Source organism: Podarcis raffonei, chromosome Z, assembly GCF_027172205.1.
Source record: "Podarcis raffonei isolate rPodRaf1 chromosome Z, rPodRaf1.pri, whole genome shotgun sequence".
Taxonomy (NCBI): Eukaryota; Metazoa; Chordata; class Lepidosauria; order Squamata; family Lacertidae; genus Podarcis; species Podarcis raffonei.
In genome coordinates, this window is record NC_070621.1 from 49,478,154 (window position 1) to 49,496,848 (window position 18,695).

General features: G+C 43.6%; 1 protein-coding gene across 1 annotated transcript in view; it reads right to left on the minus strand.

Annotated features, from left to right (window-relative positions):
• Positions 1-18,639, minus strand: part of MBNL3 (muscleblind like splicing regulator 3) — a 117,684-nt gene extending 99,045 nt beyond the window's left edge. Inside the window, exon 1 of the mRNA XM_053373819.1 lies at positions 18,552-18,639. Coding sequence (XP_053229794.1) covers positions 18,552-18,620 — 69 coding nt within the window. The 5' untranslated portion in view covers positions 18,621-18,639. The remainder of the gene's footprint in view (positions 1-18,551) is intronic.
• Positions 18,640-18,695: the final 56 nt, after the last annotated feature.

Genomic DNA, 18,695 nt, shown 5'->3' on the forward strand with positions numbered 1-18,695 from the left:
CCGGGGAATTTTTAAAATCGTTGCAACCCACCCTGGGTGAAGGGAGAGTAAGAAATCAAATCAAATGAATGAAATGGATAGCAAATGGCCTTTCCCCCCAATAGGCAGAAGGTCCACGCAACAGCTGCAAAGCAGGCAGAAATTCAACAGGAAAAGCTTGTCACGGGAAATGTTTCTCCTGCTCAATTTGCAGGGAAAGAGGCAGGTTTCCTCCTAACACTCACCAACAACCCATTTGGGACTTGGGCCACCTTCACAGCATGCATTTAAAACACTATTTTAAACAGCTGTGGCTCCCCCCCCCCAAGAATCCTTGGAGCTGCAGTTTGAAAGGGGTGCTGGGAGTTATTAGGAGACCATTCCTCCTCACAGAGCCACAATTCCCAGAGTTCCCTGGGAACAGGGACTGATCCTTAAACCACTCTGGGTTTAGCACAGTGGGAATAGAGGACACGCCTTCTGTTCAGATCTTCAAGAAGGAGCACACATAAAATAAATTAAAGCAAAATATTTTTCTGATATGAACTTATTTTGGAAAGAATGCTTCCGTTTCCTTTTCAACAGGAACTGGTTTAAGGAGGGGCGAGGGGAAGACCAGCTGTTTGCACAAATACAACCCTTTTGCTTTTTAATGTCTTTGCACATACAAAAACATTGGAGGGCTGCTTGTTGAAGTTTTGCTTAATACTCCTGACTCCCCCCTGTGTCACATGTCAGGCACAGTTCACACCATGCCTCAGTACTCTTAAGGCAGAGCGCCCTGTGAGGAATCGGAAACTGGTTTGCTCCAACCAAGGACAGGGGCTTGGGTTTCTTACAAAGCACTTGATCTGCCCTGTCGCCTAAGGTGAGAAGGCAGGATCTCATTCATTACAGCCTGTTTCTGCAGGGATGGATTTCTAAATCACAATGCCCCTTTCCCCAGGGAGCTGACGGACTTGGTGCACGGCCAGATCTTAAGACTGCACAGAGGCAGCCCAAGGTCCCCAAACTTCACACCGCGAAGTTAACTTCTGTCCCCTAATCTGCGGGATCCTTTAACTCAATCCTTTGCGCTAATATTATCGAGTTAAGATCTATTTGTCACAACACTGCTAGCATAAATAAATTGGAGGGGAAATTGAACTGTTAAGCACCAACTAGAAAGAAGTGAAAGACGAGGTAACCACACATGATACAAGCTTGGCACAGCTGGAGACTGTTAGAGTGCCAGACTTGGAATGGTTACAGTACGAAAATGCTAATGTGATCGCCTTTCTTCAGCTGAAGGAGAAAGAATCATATTTGAAATTGAGGGGGGGGGGCCTTATATGGAAGAAGAAAAACTCAGAGAGTATTTGATAGGATACTTTGTGGAATGCTGGGATCTGAAAAAAGAGGAACTGGAAGCTTGGGTAGAGAAAGCGTTTAGATTTGGCCCCAAAAAGGAGACTAAAATAACTTATGACTGTATTGTGGTTTTTAAGACCAAGGAACAAAGGGACATTATTTTGGGACACCACTATAAAAAAGGCCTCAAAATCCAGGACAGAGCAGTGGTGCTCTTTAAAGAGATCCCACGTCAATTTTTGAACCTGAGGTCCCAATACAAGGACTTGACAGACATTCTGAGGAGAAAGAACATCTTTTTCAGGTGGGAATTTCCAGAGGGCCTATCCCTCAAATTTGAAGGAAGAAAGCAAAAAATAAAGACTGTGGGAGAAAAGGACAGATTCTTGCAACAGCACTTGGTAGAACTTGGATTACAAAGCTCACAGCCGCTGGGGGCGGAAGCAGCTTCCCCCTAAGTGGACAATATGGCATTGAGAATTTATTCATGGAATATAAATGGATTGAACTCACCCCAGAAAAGAAGAATTTCTTTTCACATTTTGGGAAAACAGAATTTGGATATAATTTGTTTACAGGAAACTCACATTACAAGACTACATAGAAAAATATTAATAAATAAAAGATTGGGACAAGAATTTATCTCTTCTGACAAAGTTAAAAAAAGAGGAGTGGTTTTCTACATTAAGGAAAAATGGAATCCAAAATTGGCTTTTAAAGATGAGGAAAGAAGACACAAGGCGAAAAGTATTTGCTACAGTGGTACCTCAGGTTACATATGCTTCAGGTTACATACGCTTCAGGTTACAGACTCTGCTAACCCAGAAACTTTGCTTCAGGATGAGAACAGAAATCGTGCTCCAGCGGCACGGCGGCAGCAGGAGGCCCCATTAGCTAAAGTGGTGCTTCAGGTTAAGAACAGTTTCAGGTTAAGAACGGACCTCCGGAACGAATTAAGTTCTTAACATGAGGTACCACTGTATTAGGAATCTATGCACCTAATGATGGCAAAATGGAATTTTTAAAGAATTTGGAAACAAGCCTCATGGATTATATGGATTACAAATTAATATGGATGGGGGATCCCATACGGATGGGAGTTGCATCTACTTTGATGGACACGACTCAAAGATCAAACATATTGAACTCTGGCAGATTACCTAAAACTTTTTTTGATTTAACAGATAAATTTGACTTGTCAGATATATGGAGAATTAGAAATCCAATGGAAAAAGATTTCACTTTTTTCCCAGATGCAAACCAAGTATTTTCGAGAAAAGACTATTTATGGATATCCAGAGACTTAATTCCTAAAGTAACTAAAATAGAAAATTTGCCCTAAAACTTGCTCTGACCACAATGCAGTTTCTATGGACTTGAAAATGTTTGTACAGGGTTCCTTCAGATGGAGAATGAATGATGATTTGTTGAGAAGTACTGTAATTGTGAATAAAGCCCAAAAAACCCTAAAGGATTATTTTGAACTTAATATGAACCAAGGAATGGAAACAAGGGTTATTTGGGAGGCCAGCAAAGCTGTAATGAGAGGGTTTCTGATACAACAAAATTCAATTAGGTGAAAGTCACAAAATGACAGAAAAGATAAAATCATGGAACAACTAAAAGACAAAGAGAAGAAGCTCAGAGGAAACCCAAAGAACTTGCAGATTCAAAAAGAAATTAAAGCTTTACAGGTCCAATATTCACAGTTAGTAAACCAAGAAATAGAATGGAAGTTAAAAAGGATGAGAAAAAGAAATTTTGAATCTGCTAATAAATGTGGGAAATTATTAGCCTGGCAACTAAAGAAGAGACAAAAGCAAAGTACTATCACAAACATTGTATCTGAAGAAAAATCTGTAGAGAACCCTGCAGACATAAGAACATGTTTTTACAAGTATTATAAACAACTGTACAGTGGTACCTCGGGTTAAGTACTTAATTTGTTCCAGAGGTCCGTACTTAACCTGAAACTGTTCTTAACCTGAAGCACCACTTTAGCTAATGGGGCCTCCTGCTGCTGCCGTGCCGCCGGAGCATAATTTCTGTTCTCATCCTGAAGCAAAGTTCTTAACCTGAAGCACTATTTCTGGGTTAGCGGAGTCTGTAACCTGAAGCGTTTGTAACCTGAAGCATATGTAACCTGAGGTACCACTGTATAAAAAGGACAAAGAGGATTTGGTTAAAATTGAGCAATTTATCAAGATTAATGGTTTGCAGCAGATTCCGGAAGATAAAAAGATCCTACTAAAAGGATTAATAACAAGACAGGAAGTGGAACAGGCGATCAATTCAATGCAACTTGGCAAGGCATCAGGACCCGATGGTCTATCAGCAAAATATTACAAGACTCTGAAAGACTGGCTTATTCAACCCCTGGTAGAAGTCCCGTATTTTTCGCCCCATAAGATGCACCGCCCTATAGGACGCACCTAGTTTTTTTGGGGGGGGAAATAAAGAAAAAGAATTATTTTCCCCCCTAGGCACGGGGCTGGCGCGAAGGAAGCCCGAGCTTCCCCCGATCCCAGCCCCCAGAACAGCCTGCTATCCGCCAGCCTAGGGAGCCACGCCGGTCTCCCCAGGCTTGCGGAGAGCTGTGTGAAGCCCGGGCACGCTCTTCAGCGCGCCCGAGGGTTTAGAATGCAGGCAGCTCTGCGCAACCTTTGGGAGCCCGGTGCGGCTTCCCACCGGGCTCCCGAGGGTTGCACAGAGCTGTGCGGAGCCCAGGAGGGCAGGTAGTATTGACACTACAAGACCCAGACCTCCGGTGCAGTTAAAGCACTGGAGCTGATACAAGCGTTTAGACAAGTAGCAGGATTTAGACTAAATAAGAGCAAAACCAAAGTATTAGAGAAAAATCTGGAAAATGGTGAAAGAAAATTATTACAAGAAAAGACGGGCCTAGATTTTGTGAAAAAAATTAAATATTTGGGGGTGAACCTGTCTGGGGAAAATCTGAACTTGTATAATTATGAGAAATTATGGAATGAAATTAAGAGAGATTCAGAGATATGGTCAAGTTTAAAATTGTCATTAATGGGCCGGATTTCAGTGGTTAAGATGAATGTGCTGCCGAAGATGCTCTTTTTGTTTCAAGCCCTCCCAATCATAGATAATGCAAAATGTTTTAAAGATTGGCAGAAAGCTCTATCTAGATTTATCTGGCAGGGGGGAAAACCCAGAATTAAATACAAACTGCTTACAGATACTAAAGAAAGAGGCGGATTCTGCCTGCCAGATTTAAAAATTTATTTTGAAGCAGCAGCACTCTGCTGGATTAAAGAGTGGATGCAATTAGAAGATACACACGTACTAGATTTGGAGGGGTTCGACAACGTGTTTGGTTGTCATGTATATTTATGGTATGACAAGGTAAAGGCTCATAAAACTTCCAAAAATCATGTAATTAGAAAATCATTGTATAATGTATGGATAAAATATAAAGACCTTTTAGAAAGAAAGATGCCCAGATGGCTTTCACCAATGGAAGCAAAGGCCCAGAAAAAATTAAATATGGATTTCAAATGGTTGAGATATTCTGATTTGTTACTGGAAGATAATGAAGGATATAAACTAAAACCATTTGATCAAGTTAAGGATAAATTAAATTGGTTACACCATCACCAGATTAATGAATTATACAAATTGAATAAGAAAAATGGTTTTGCGTCTGAAAAATCTAAGTTGGAGGCGGAGTTGTTGGATACTAAAGGTAAAAACTTGTCTAAAATGTACAAATTATTGGTGGAGTGGCATACAAAAGATGAACAAGTTAACTCAGTAATGATAGATTGGGCAAGGGATGTAGGGCAGAACATAATGTTTGAGGATTGGGAAAGATTGTGGGAAAAAGGGGTCAAGTTCACTGCATGTGCACTGCTAAAGGAAAATATAATGAAAATGATATTTGACTCCTGTTAAATTAGCAAAGATATATCATAACTGTGATAATTTATGTTGGAAATGTAAAGAAAAGGAAGGTACTTTCTATCACATGTGGTGGACTTGCCCCAAGGTGAAAGACTTCTGGGAAAAGATTTATAATGAATTGAAAAAAAATGTTAAAATATACATTTGTAAAGAAACCAGAGGCCTTTCTTCTTGGAATAGCAGGTTGGGAAATGCCCAAGAAAGGTGTTAAATTATTTTTGTATGCCAGAACGGCTGCTCGAATTTTACTAGCGAAAAAGTGGAAAACGCAAGAATTACCTACGGTGGAAGAATGGCAGATGAAGATGATGGAGTTTTTGGAGCTAGCTGACTTAACGAGAAGAGTCCGTGACCAGAAGGAGGAGTAGGATCAGGAAGAATGGACAAAATTTTATGATTCTTTAGTTAAACATGTAAAATTAAATTAATTGGAAACAGCTTGCAGATATTTAATTGGCTTAGGATTTTATACAAGTTAAGTGATGAATTAATATGTTTAATTTTAAAATTAAAAGATATAAGGATGTTAATGTTTAAGTTAAATTTCATAAGAACTTTGATTTGGAAAACCGTTAAAAGAATGTGCATGGAAATTCAACCAAGGGGAAGCAAGGAAGTCACTTAACAATGTTAATAAGTGTAATTTTAATAAGGTTATGATCTATGTTTTTGTTTATATGTCTGTTTTGTTGATAATTTTGTGAAAATTAATATATATTTTTTAAAAAGATCTTTGTCTGGAGTCCAGAGGACCAAGAATTGAAATAAGGTTTTAGTCTTATCCATCGCTAAACTGCCCTGCATAACTCTCACACAGCAATTACGTTTTTGGAAACATTGAACAGCCTCCTTTTCCCCACATTTCTTTCTTTAGCGCTGGGGACAACACACTCCTAGGAGAGGCTGGGTATTAAATGTAGGGTAGCAAAAATCATTGACCATCCTGACTCCCTGACTTGCTGAGCCTCAAATCATGGCCACGATGGGTGAAAAAGAGCCAAGTCCTGCACTTCAGGTAAAGAGCAGCACTTCACAGGTGAAATGTTTCTGTACAATTTCATAACTTGGAAATAGGATTTCTGCACATAAACAGTCGCTTATGGAAGGAAGGGTATTCATAGCTACCAGTCCTGATGGCTGCAGCATCTCTGGGGCAGGGAATCATTTTCAGCCTGAGGAAGACACATGCCAGAGGCAAAGTGGGCAGAGCAATAAATGCAGATGTTTCCTTTGTATAATAGACTAGTTTCTACGCAGCTTTCAATCCTCTGTCCAAGTGAGCAAGAGGCATTACCAGACACTCTGTCCCAGCAAGTCCTTCTGGTGTGTGTTTTTAAAGAGAGTATCACTTTTTTGCAGACACTGAGCTGGTTCTCTATTCTCACCAACCATGAACTGTCACCAAGGTTTGCTCTCTGCTACAGATCATGGCTAGCAAGGAGAGCTTAACCACGAGTTCCAGAGTTCGACATGCTAAGCCAAATCCTGGTTTAATGCGGCATGGCTCACGCATGTGAGGTGTGGGTGTGGAATACTAGATAGGAGCAGAGCAGCCACCAGCTTTCACCGGAAGGCTGCATAATTGCATGGTCTCAGTAAGCCAAGATTTGGCATAGCATGCAAACAAGATCACGGGTTACATGCACTTTTGGGGATTGTTCAAATCCTCTCTCTCTCTCTCTCTCTCTCTCTCTCTCTGTGTGTGTGTGTGTGTGAATTTCTATTTTGTGCTCTGGAACACCTTCTAACAGTGCTGTTCTATGCATGTTGACTCTGCTTAAGGTGGCTGTCTTACACATAGAGAGGGAAGTGTATTCAGCACCTTGCGGCTTACTTTTAAAACCCTAAAAGTCTTGAGAGTAAAATATTTGCAGGAACCACTTCTTCCCTATAAACCTGTCCCTCCTGCTCTAAGTGGAGCAAACGAGGCTCTCCTGCTGGTTCCTCCTCAGTATGAGGTGTGTTGTTTGGAAGCCCAGGAAAGGGCCTTTTCAGTGGTGCCTCCTCATATATATATATATCTTCTTTCACAAATGTGTGTGTCTGGCCCCAGCTCTCCGTAGTTTTAGGCAGCTAGTTAAGATGCATCATTTTTTGCAAGAGTATGGAGGAGATCTGTCTGCCTGTTGCTATTTGTAATCCTGTTTTAATGCTCTGTTATGTATTTTAAAAGGATTTTGCTATTTTACATATTTTCATCTGTTTGCTGTGGCTTGTGCAAAAGGCAGTGTATAAATTACCTAAATAAATTACTCTAGAGTAAGAGGACACTGTAAAGGAGTAATGCACATTGTAGGTTTTTCTTCCACTCACTTAGCTCCCTCTCGTGCCACAACACATTGTTTTTACCAAGTTAGCGTTCCAAAGATCACTTGCAAAACTTCTTGCCAATAAAACCTAAAAGTATACATGATATCTGTGCCAGAACTGCACCTAGCCACGTGGCGCTATTAGGCTTCTGGATACAAATTGTTCTGTTTTGTGTTCTACACAAGGGTGTGTTAAAGAAAAAGTGGGTGGGGGGGAGGAGGAGAGAGAAATTCCTGCTACAAATAGAGGGGGCTTCTTTTCCAACTGCAAGTCAAAGGCTATCTGTAATAAAATGAAAGGAACACGCTGTCCTGGAGAGTGTGTGTGTGTGTGTGTGTGTGTGTGTGTGAGAGAGAGAGAGAGAGAGAGAGAGAGAGAGAGAGTGTGTCAGATTTATGCGTCGCCTGAACAGAACAACATTCACAGATTGGTTGCATGGAAAAAACACAACTACTTCTGCCCTAAAACAGACTGGGAGCAGGAAGCGAAAAGGAATTAGCTAGCCCTGGCCTCTCGTGTTAAGGCTGAGAGCAGTGAAAACAGTGTTTCCTCTTCTCGCTTGCCTTTGTTCAAGAGCTCTATATATATATATATATATATATATATATATATATATATATATATATATGTGTGTGTGTGTGTGTGTGTGTATACAGTCATACCTCAGGTTGAATGTGCTTCTGGAGGAGTGTGTTCGAGTTGCGCTCCGTGGCAACCTGGAAGTAACGGAGTGCGTTACTTCCGGGTTTCACCGCTTGTGCATGCGCTCAAAATGACGTCACGCGCATGCGCAGACGTGCCGTCGCTAGTTACATTTGCTTCTATATGTGAACGGGGCTCCGGAACGGATCCTGTTCACATCTAGAGGTACCACTGTGTGTGTGTGTGTGTGCGTGTGTGTGTATAGCCCCCATTCTGCTTAGCAGCAAATTCCAGAGGAATGTGACTCTAGCTTGTCATGAGAACAGGGACAGACTTTGAACAAATATGCTCTGGAGAACAGAGCAACTCCAGGGAGCGAATGACCACTCAGGACGAATGACCACTGCCAGAAATCTACAACACTTTCCGAAGCTGAAGCCCGCAGCACATGCTTGCCACGTATGTGCAGTATTCTGCACGAGGGTTTCAGAGCTGCCATTTTGCCCAATCACTGTTCACACAGATGCAGGCTCCTCCTCAGTTTCCAGAAAATCTGCTCTCCAATGTATTGCATATTTTATATAAAGTGGTTTTCTCTAATGCTTCACTTTTCTGCTTCAGGTCAGCCTGAATACGCGGGTCAGAAAGTGGAGGCAAGATGTTGGACTCCCATCTCATCTGCCTGAACTTAGCCACCTCCTAGCTCTGCCAAAGAACTGCTGACGTTCAGAGATTTGCATCTCCCCTCCTTTGGGGCTCATGTTGCCATCACTGCCCCACTCCACCCTCCAAGGCTCTGACTTGTCTCCAAATGCCCCCTGGGGAAGAGTTGGCGGTGGGTTTCTCGTTTTGCCGCACCAAGAACAGAACAGTAAACAGCAGTCGGCAAAAGGCAGGCTGGTTAGGCGCCAAAACTCCCAACTCTTTCTCCTTTAAAAAAAAGAGAAGTGAGTGAAAGAGAAGGCCTTGCCTTAGAAAGGCCGCCAGCCGGCCCTCGATCATGAGGCTGTTTTCAGAGCTGAACAGAGATCTTATTGACACAGCTTAGGCCCTTCTGCAAGACATTGGACAACAGATTGGATTACACATACTCACACTCGGCCTCATTTTAGACACCGAAAGGGCTCTGGAATACGGTAGCCAAACCCTGCAGGAGTTAAGTATGTGTGGTTAACCGGGGGACGGGGGGGACCCTGCTAAGCCCCAAAACCATGCTTCTCCAAGAGACTCACCAAAAGCAGCAAAGGATGCTTTATTGCAAGGAAACACTTCAGGTGTTACTGCAGAACACGTTGCTTCTCAACATGAGTGACGTGTCACCGAACTGTACTGGCACATCACAGGGCAGCCACAGTAGAGTTTGCGCTGACCACTGACCCAAACCTGCCACTTGTTGTACCTTGTTTGGCTGACTCGCTGGGAAATGAGACCTTGGCGTTTCTGCCAAACCTTGTTTTCTTTAAAAAATTGGCTAATTTTTAAAAGCATGATGAGAGTAAGTTGAGGCAGAATTCCTGATGTGTCAAACATGTTGCGCATCCTTGCCCTGAAAAAAATAACCAATATATTGTGAATATGTATAGCCAAACAATATATTTTTTGTTTCAAAGCAAGGAGGAGCAAACTGCTTAAGACATCAGGAATGGGCGATTTCCCCCTTGCTTGCACCAGAGAGAAGACAGGAAATGCCCAATAAGACTTTACCCTAAAAACCTGGCTGGGAAATCTTGCTCATTTATTTTCCTTATCAATTTAATGAACTGGCCGTGGCTGCCACACTTTTTCTGCCCTCCAGCGCTGGGAGACAGGGCAGCCTGGGAACAGGTGCCTCTCCGAAGGTCACCCAGAAGCTGCCAACATTCTTCCTACTCCCACATTAAGCAATAAGCCCTCAATGGTGCTTCTAACCCAGCAATGCGCCCCCGTGGCCGCACAACAAAAACAGAGGATTACTTAGATATCTCAAGTTACCACATAACTTGCCTTATCTGGGCAATGTAAGCCAAACAAAGATTAAAAAACAAAATACTGGTAATACAATCAAATCCAGCACTGACCTCCATACACCGTAAAATGGTGTGTAAAATCTAACACCAGCCACAGTTAAATGTAGGAAGAGCAGAAACAAACCTACTGGGGTTTAAGAGCAGGCATCTATTATAAAAGCAGAGACTAACAAGTATATTAAAAATAATGCCAATCATCTTAATGGTTTCTAAAATGTGTTGCAATGATGTGAAAAGGCCTGGCAGAATAAAACAAGTCTTTGCCTGGTGGCAAAAGGACATTTAACGCAACCAGGAGTCGGAACTAAACGGCAAAAAATAAAAGGGGGGAATGAAAGAGGAGAGCTTTCCTGTGTGCTGACGGCTATGCCACTGAAGACAACACCTTCATGGAGTGGGACTTAGTGAGCTGACCTCTACCGAGTCGGACCTTTGGTCCATGTAGCTCAGCACTGTCCACACTGACAACTGCCCAGAGTTTCAGGCAGGTATATGTCCCAGGAGATGCTGCAGAGGAATGAACCTGGGACCTTCTGCATGTCAAGCAGGTGCTCTGTGGCTGAGCTATGGCCCCTCCCCATTTAAGTTTCTTGAACATCAACCAAATCGGGAGTTTTGTGGGGATGCTCCCTGCCAGGAGGCATAACACCGAGTGCCAGATCCCACTTCTCTTAGGAAGACAAGCTGGGCTGTCATTGTTAAAGGACCCGGAGTTCCAAAATACAACCAGCTGAGAAACGTGAACTCAATGTCCACCCATAAGTGATACAAGGAACTGCACATGGTTTTACCCAGTACAGTGGTACCTCAGGTTACAAACACCTTGGGTTACAAATAGTTCTGGTTACAGACTCCGCTAACCCAGAAATATTACCTCGGGTTAAGAACTTTGCTTCAGGATGAGAACAGAAAAATCACGCAGCAGTGGTGCAGCGGCAGCAGGAGGCCCCATTAGCTAAAGTGGTGCTTCAGGTTAAGAACAGCTTCAGGTTAAGAACGGACCTCCGGAACGAATTAAGTACTTAACCCGAGGTACCACTGTATTCCTCATTCTTCAGGACCCACCTCTGACCCAATTTTTTAAAACCAAAGATTCCTACTGTGGTGGCCCAACTTGAATCAGGATGCAACCCGGCCGTGAGTCCTGATCCACCAGTTGAAGGCTGATGGTTTAATACACATATCTAGAAGACTGCTTTCAATGTGAGGAGCAAATATAAAAAACGAAGTCCCCACTCATAGAAAACCAGAGAGCAAGGAGAAGGATCCTGTGCAAATCGTTTCACCTGATATGCTACCTTTCTACATTCAAAGATTTGTTTTTGAAGTGAATGCCTCTTTGAAGACAATGGCGACTATGAGGAGAATGTTTATTATCTAGAAATAAAGCAAGCATGCTCCTTTTAATGCCATATATATTCCCCCACACAGATTTTACACTTTAATTAATGTATTAAATGGATCTTCTAAAAAAAAAAATCAGGCTTCAGCCTTGTAAAATAATCTTCACCCTCAGCTTGTGAACATCTCAGGAGAATCAGGATGGCCAGCGGGCAGGGTCAGAATGCTTTTGGGCAAGACAGATCCTTGGCCCAGCCCAGCAGAGCCCTCCTCATGAGCAAGAGAATTTGGACAGGGCAAGACTGTACACAAATGATGGATACAGCATCTTTCCACTTTGCCTTTTGGCCAGGAAGACTTAGTTGCAATGACTACCCTGAGACACCCTTGGACGCTGCTCCAAATACTGACCCTGATGCACACCATGCCTGGCTGGATGTAAGGCACCCACAGGCACCCGGGAGTTCTGAAACTGCAGAGTAAGGGCAGCTGAAGGAGAAGAGAAGCTGAGCTTTGAATGCCTCAACCCAAACCAGCAACTTTGCCAGACAAATTCTGCCCTCGGGAAGAAGCCACTCAGCTGCTGATCTCAGCGGTGCTGGTCAGCAGAAAACAAAAACCGGTGCAATTTTGAGAGCCATCTGAGTGGTAACTATGGTATAGTATTGTAAATAATAATACAGTGGGGGATAGTTTCTATTTGTTATTATGGTTAAGTATTTTTGTGTTTTCATATTGCAAACCCCCCAAATGGAGGGCAGTACAGAAAATAAAATAAAATAAATAAAATAATAATAATACTGTATTTATCAGAACAGAAACTTCCCACAACTTCCATATAATGCTCAGGTGGTTAAGTTCATGTGGTGGCTACTCATCTTCTGCTTAGTCTATTTTCAAACAACCCCCCACCCCACAATGCCATGCAAACTAACCAGTTTGACCAGTGAGGTGAGGTCACAAAGTGAAGTCAGTAAGAGCAGCACTGGCTGCCCCTGCTCCCAATGGGCAAAGCTTTTTGCCCCATTGCAGTGTCCCTAAGCTGAATCATTGCCAAACTCAGGGAGGCCTGCATGTACTGTAGCTTCCCCCCAACAGACCCTCCACGCCCTGCTCCTGTCTGGAGAAGAAAGCTGTGGCTTACATCCCCCTAATTGTCTTCATTAGGTTGATATTCAAAGACATACCATACTCTCACTGTTGCCTCTTTCAGGACGTTGTATGTTGCTCTCTATTCCACAGCAGCTGACACTGTCCCATTACCAGTGTTTCCCTTGAGACGAGGATGAGGAATCTGTGGAGCTCTGGGCGCTAAAGGTAAAGGAACCCCTGACAATTAGGTCCAGTCGTGGCCAACTCTGGGGTTGCGGCGCTCATCTCGCTCTATTGGCCGAGGGAGCCGGCGTACAGCTTCCGGGTCATGTGGCCAGCAGGACTAAGCCGCTTCTGGCGAACCAGAGCAGCGCACAGAAACGCCGTTTACCTTCCCGCCAGAGCGGTACCTATTTATCTACTTGCACTTTGGTGTGCTTTCGAACTGCTAGGTTGGCAGGAGCAGGGACCAAGAACGGGAGCTCACCCTGTTGCGGGGATTCGAATTGCTGACCTTCTGATTGGTGAGTCCTAGGCTCTGTGGTTTAACCCACAAATCCCGTCAGCTCCAACCAAGAGGGCCAAGGGCCAGAGATGAGGAGAGCTGGATGCCAGCAACACCTGCCGAGCCACAGATCACCTGCCTCTTGTTAGCTTTTAAACTTTTGGATAATATGCCTCCCCACTGGTGATTTTTGCCATCTGGTAGGAAGCCCCTGATTCATCAGCACACTGATTCACCAAGAAAGAGCAGGGGTGATGGGAAGGAGGGAGTCGGACACTCCTCCAGCTGGTCATGTGAACATGATCCTTGGTGGTTAATATTCCCCCTTGAGCCAGATACAGAAATGATAGGTTTCCCTAACCCCAGAGGCAAGAAAGTCCTGTTGATAAGGGAAGGTGATTCAGGAACAAAACACAAAGTACTGGTAGCTACTTATGCATTCCCCAAAGGGACATAAGATTGTTTTTCTGCTGAAATTATAGTAACCATTTCTAGATTTGTAGCTATACAAACAAAGTAGAATAAACATACCCCAGTGAAGATAACTGACCAGGAGGCTTGTGCTTCACTCTGCTTTGCCTGGTGTCCATGTACTAGATTTAATAAATTTAAATATATTTTAAATATATTTAACAAATAATAGTTAATAAACACTGGGGAAGGGGGACTTCCAAGGAGAGCCTGGCTAGCTCAAGGCAATTTTTTTTGGTGGTGGGAGTGGGGGGGGGAGGTTTTTCTTTTTAAACAGGTTTTCACTGTTACTTTGGCATTGGAGATGATTTTAGTGGAGCTGTCCTGCACATCTTCCTTCCTGTCATTATGGCTGCTTTGTTTCACTTGAACATGTGTCTTATTATTTTTAAATGTTTAAAGTGTGTGTGTGTGTTTGAGATTTACTACGCTGATTTCTAAAGTGGCCTTGTGACTCAGATCAGTGGGAAAATATAAGCTAAGAAGTTCAGAGATGTTTAATTCTGTCTGAATTTCTTAGCTTATATTTTCAGACAGGATTGATGGAAGTCAAAAATTTGAATAAGATGTAAAAGTATGTTTAACTACTGTTGAAAATGATATGTTACAAAACCTAATAATATGCATATATATATATATATATATATATATATATATATATATATATGAAATTCAGAGATGTTGGGAGAGGGGAATACTGCATCCCAAAACAGAGTAAAACGCAAAAATGCTTTCCTGCTACCCTTAGCAAAGAACAGACACGCACCACACATTCTGCCCCTTATTTCAAAATATTTCATCATTCTGCAAGGAAGGAAGCAGGCATTCCGACTGTAGCAAAGAATACTAAACTCACTCCTACAGGAGCCAACCTAGATGGACCAGACATGCCAAGGAGAGGACCATCTATGGCCACCAGCCATGATGGTTAAGCTCTGTCTCCTCAACTGGAGGCAGCAATGCTTCTGAACACCCGTTGCAGGAAACCATGGGGAAGAGCTCTTTTGCTCTTTTCTGCTTTAATCCTGCTTTAATCCTGCTTACTGATTTCCCACAATGGGGATCTTGTTGGCTTCTGTGAGAACAGGATGCTGGACTGGGTGGGCCTGATCCAGCAGGTGCTGGGGAAATTTATCAAAGGTTCATCGTAGTTGGGGTTCCCCAAAGGAACACCAAATGGGCACAGGCTTTAAGTAGAATAAAAATGGTTAGGCCTCTACAGACGTACATGGGAGCCAGTCTTCTGAAAAATCAGAGGCAGACTGCAATCTTAGCACTGCTCTCAACATCACCTCTCATACACATGAGTACAAAATACCTCCATCAGTTTCAGCAATTACAGCAATCATTCCCCTCGCAGTTACGACACTCTGTCATCGTTCTTAAAGCACCCAGAGATCCTTTGGCTCTTTGACCAGCCCATCCCATCCTTCCCATTGCTGTGTCTTTCTTAGTTGTCTTCTGACTAATTGCTCTGGGTATTAGTGGTCTGCCATTGTCTGCTTTCAGTTATCTCTGTTGATATATTTTTTTATTTTTTTATTTTGCTTTAAACAAATACAGATAAATATAAACAACCAAAATTACAAAAGAAAAATCCTTAATAATAATAAAAATAATAGACAAAGCTAAAAAAACTACAATAAAATCAAAGTACATGGCATAGAACATAAGCCATTATGGGAAAGAAAAAGAAAAAAAGGAAAGAAGGAGAAGGAAGAATGAAAAAAGGGGGAAAGAAAAAAAGAAAGAGAAAAGAAAAAAAAGGGGGAAATGAGCCAAAACACAAGAAGGCTCATCTATTTCTGTTTTCTTCTTGACTTGGGTTTACTGCTATTGTTATGCTTTTTAGTGTTATCCTAGCATTTTGTTCTCATATCTTATCAGTTTACGTTGTGTTCCTTCCATGTGCTAGGAATTGTTGGGCAGCGCAGTCTTGCCCATACTTCTTACCTAAGGACAGTCTGCTTCCTCTGTTAGGAACGGTTTAGAAAAGCTCATACAGAGATTTCAGACTACACAGCTCTAACTGCATAAAACAAATTAAGAGATGGAATAAAGTGGGCAGTCTCTTTTACAAAGGCACATTTTATGTTCTCAACTCCTAAAACTACGTTAAACTCTCACTCCCAAAATTCTGAAAGGGAGTTCAGCTTCAAACTGTGCAGAATTCATTCTGCTAATTCTCTACTGGTGACCACTACTTGGAAGTAAAACACTCCCTTTTCCTCTGGGACAGCTGTAGGGCTGTTCCCAGCTGTGTGATAGAGTAACTGCTACCTTTTCCATTTCACTTGCCTTCTGGTCCCACTGCTTACTGATCTTCCCTCGTCCCCAAATATCTGCTCCTATAGGTGTGTGGATATCCTAATGTCCAAGTAGGCTGTATTTATTTTAATCCACCCCCCTTTACGTTAGTATCCCACCTTTTGTCTATCATGGAAGCCAAGGATGCTTGCATGTGGTTCCCTACGGTCATCCATCAAGACCCAGACCTGCTTAGCTTTAGAAAGGTAGTGACCTCATGCAGCTTGAGGGCACAATTTAATGATGCTGCCTTTGAAATCCAGAGTTCTGTTGGGTGAGGCACACATGAATGAATGAATGAATGAATGAATGAATGAATCAAACAAACAGGCTGCTTTCGATTCAAGGGCTCAGCCCTGTAACAGAAGGCATCGCCCTATACCAGAATGCCTCTGAGCAAGTGCAGAGAGCATTTCTGTCACCACTCAGGACTTTCAATCTGTCAATCAACGGATGGATCCCCAGCACCAAAGGCACCCTTCCCAGGCAGACTAACTCTCTTATTTTCTTATAGAAATTAAGCAGGGTTTACTGACTGCTTTAACCCTCAGGACAGTTCTGCCTGTGATCCAAACCCAGCTGGCTTGCAAGAGATTATGACCTAAAATGAAGTCAAACAGAAGGGAGGGGGCAGCCCTCCTGAAACTGAAACCCTGAAGGGAGAACAAACTAGTTCCTCATTTAACAAAATCAGAGGAATGTTGCCTGTATATTTCAGCCTCCTATATCTAAGGATCTACAAATACTATGAAATATATATGAGAAAGTGAGGAACCTAGGAAATCAATCCATCAATCTCTTTATTACGTCCCACGACCATGAACCTGGGAATTATGCTTCATGAAGGTGGGGGAGTGAGACTGCTCCTTTGGCCCTCCCCCAGGCCAGATCCGTCCCTTTGCTTCTTCCTCCCACCCCGCTCTGGTGCCAGTGACAGGCGCCGCGCCGCCCCACCTCCTCCCGTCCAGTCGTGAGTCAGCAGCCAGGAGTAGGTGCCCAAGCTCTCCCCCCCCCCACCCCGACGGCCTGGCGGGAGCTGTCATCGTAGGAAGGAGCGAGGGAGGGAAGGAGGCGACAGGTCCCTCCGAGGACTGCGGCGCAGGGCGCTCGCACGCGCAATCCCACCACGGCGCGCCGCCTCTTCTCTTGCCACGGGGTGCGGGGTGGGGGGCAGCGCTGCGAAGCGGCCGCCTGGCCGATCCCGTGAACTCCTCGCACGTGGGAACGCGGATGGCGGGGAGAGAGGCGAAGGAGCCACAACGCCAACTTCCAGCGCGCTCCAGCCCCTTTGTTTCCAGGCAGACTACAGTGCGGCGGTGGCAAGAGCCGGCAATTGCGCATGTGTTTGGGATGTTGGTTGGTGGCTGACTGCTGCTTTCGCCTGCTTATCCCCCCCCCCTCTTCCTTAGTCCGCTAAAGGTGCTTAAAAAAGAAAATAATTATCCACCACCCAGAACTCGAGAGGTTGAGGGTTAGGGGACGACGCTACCAAAAATCGCGCAACGCGCTCCAGCTTATTTATCGATATAAAACCCTCCCCAGAAAAAGATGCTGGTTCGACTTCATCATCAGTCCCGGGCCTCCATATATTTTGGCTCTTATTTTGTTTGCTGCGCCACGATAATTTCCGAGAAAATCAAAGTAAACATATGGATCTGGGGATTCTTTTCGATCAGTCAGCTAGTCCTTTTTAATACGGCCGCAGACCCGATAAAACACAGAGAATAAAAAGAGCATTTACAACGTATGGGGGTTGTTTCTTTCTTTCTGCATCTTAATGTGCCAAAAAGTTCTTCGTCCAAAAAGCAGGGTTTAAGGTTGCTAATCTATGCAGCAAAGGAGTTACTCTGTTGGGGGAGGGGGAGCGGAACTTTTTTTCCTTTTTAGCAGTGAGGAAATCGTGGAAAGCGCCTTGGGAGTTTCACTTACGCCCCAAACATTGACAATTACAAACTGCAGTTATTACCCCATCAAGAATGTTGCCAATTGTTTTTCAAAGACCACAGCTACCCGCAATTTAGTCTTGTAAAGAGTTCAGAACAATGTGAACGTCAATCCAATCAACCGTTTGTTTGTTATAAAAAAGATACATAATATAACTATTAATGCTAGTTTGCAAATGCCCTTTCCCAACCTACCAAACGTGGAACTTTACAGTGGTGAGCAAATTCCAAACGAAATAAATAATAACAGTAAGTAATTTTTCAGAAATGTTATTTGTAAAACTTTCTTGTTCTGATGCTTAAAAACAAAACCCCTCAGACACACAAACAAACAAGCAGAAATAAAATTTCCAGCTCTTAACAACTGCTATTTTAGTTAAAGGAGACGCGCACAGTTTGGAGAGGTTATTATTATGTTCAACATATATATCGCCTTGCCTGCTGAGATTCTGTGGACTCCAGAGAACCTCAGGGCGACGTGGAAGGCTCTGGATTCGATTCAGAGAGGACGAGATCAAATGACCGTCTGGAAGCCGAGCGAAAGGGCAAGCCCCAGGGGCTCCTTCGCAACGGACATTTCGGGGGAGAAACAATGTTTCGAAAATGAAAAGGCGAGCCATTCCAGGAAGCGCAAGAAGACCGGGGGCGGGGAGAGGTTTTTGCTTCGCCGCTTACCTTATGCTGCTGCTGCTTCTCCTCCGCTGCTGCGAGGAAGGGGGTCAGCTCTCCGCGGCAGCGACCCATAGAGGCATCGGCGGCGGGCCGGAGCGCAAAATACGCGGCGCGCGGTGGCGGCGAGAAGTTTGGGGCGGCTTCCTT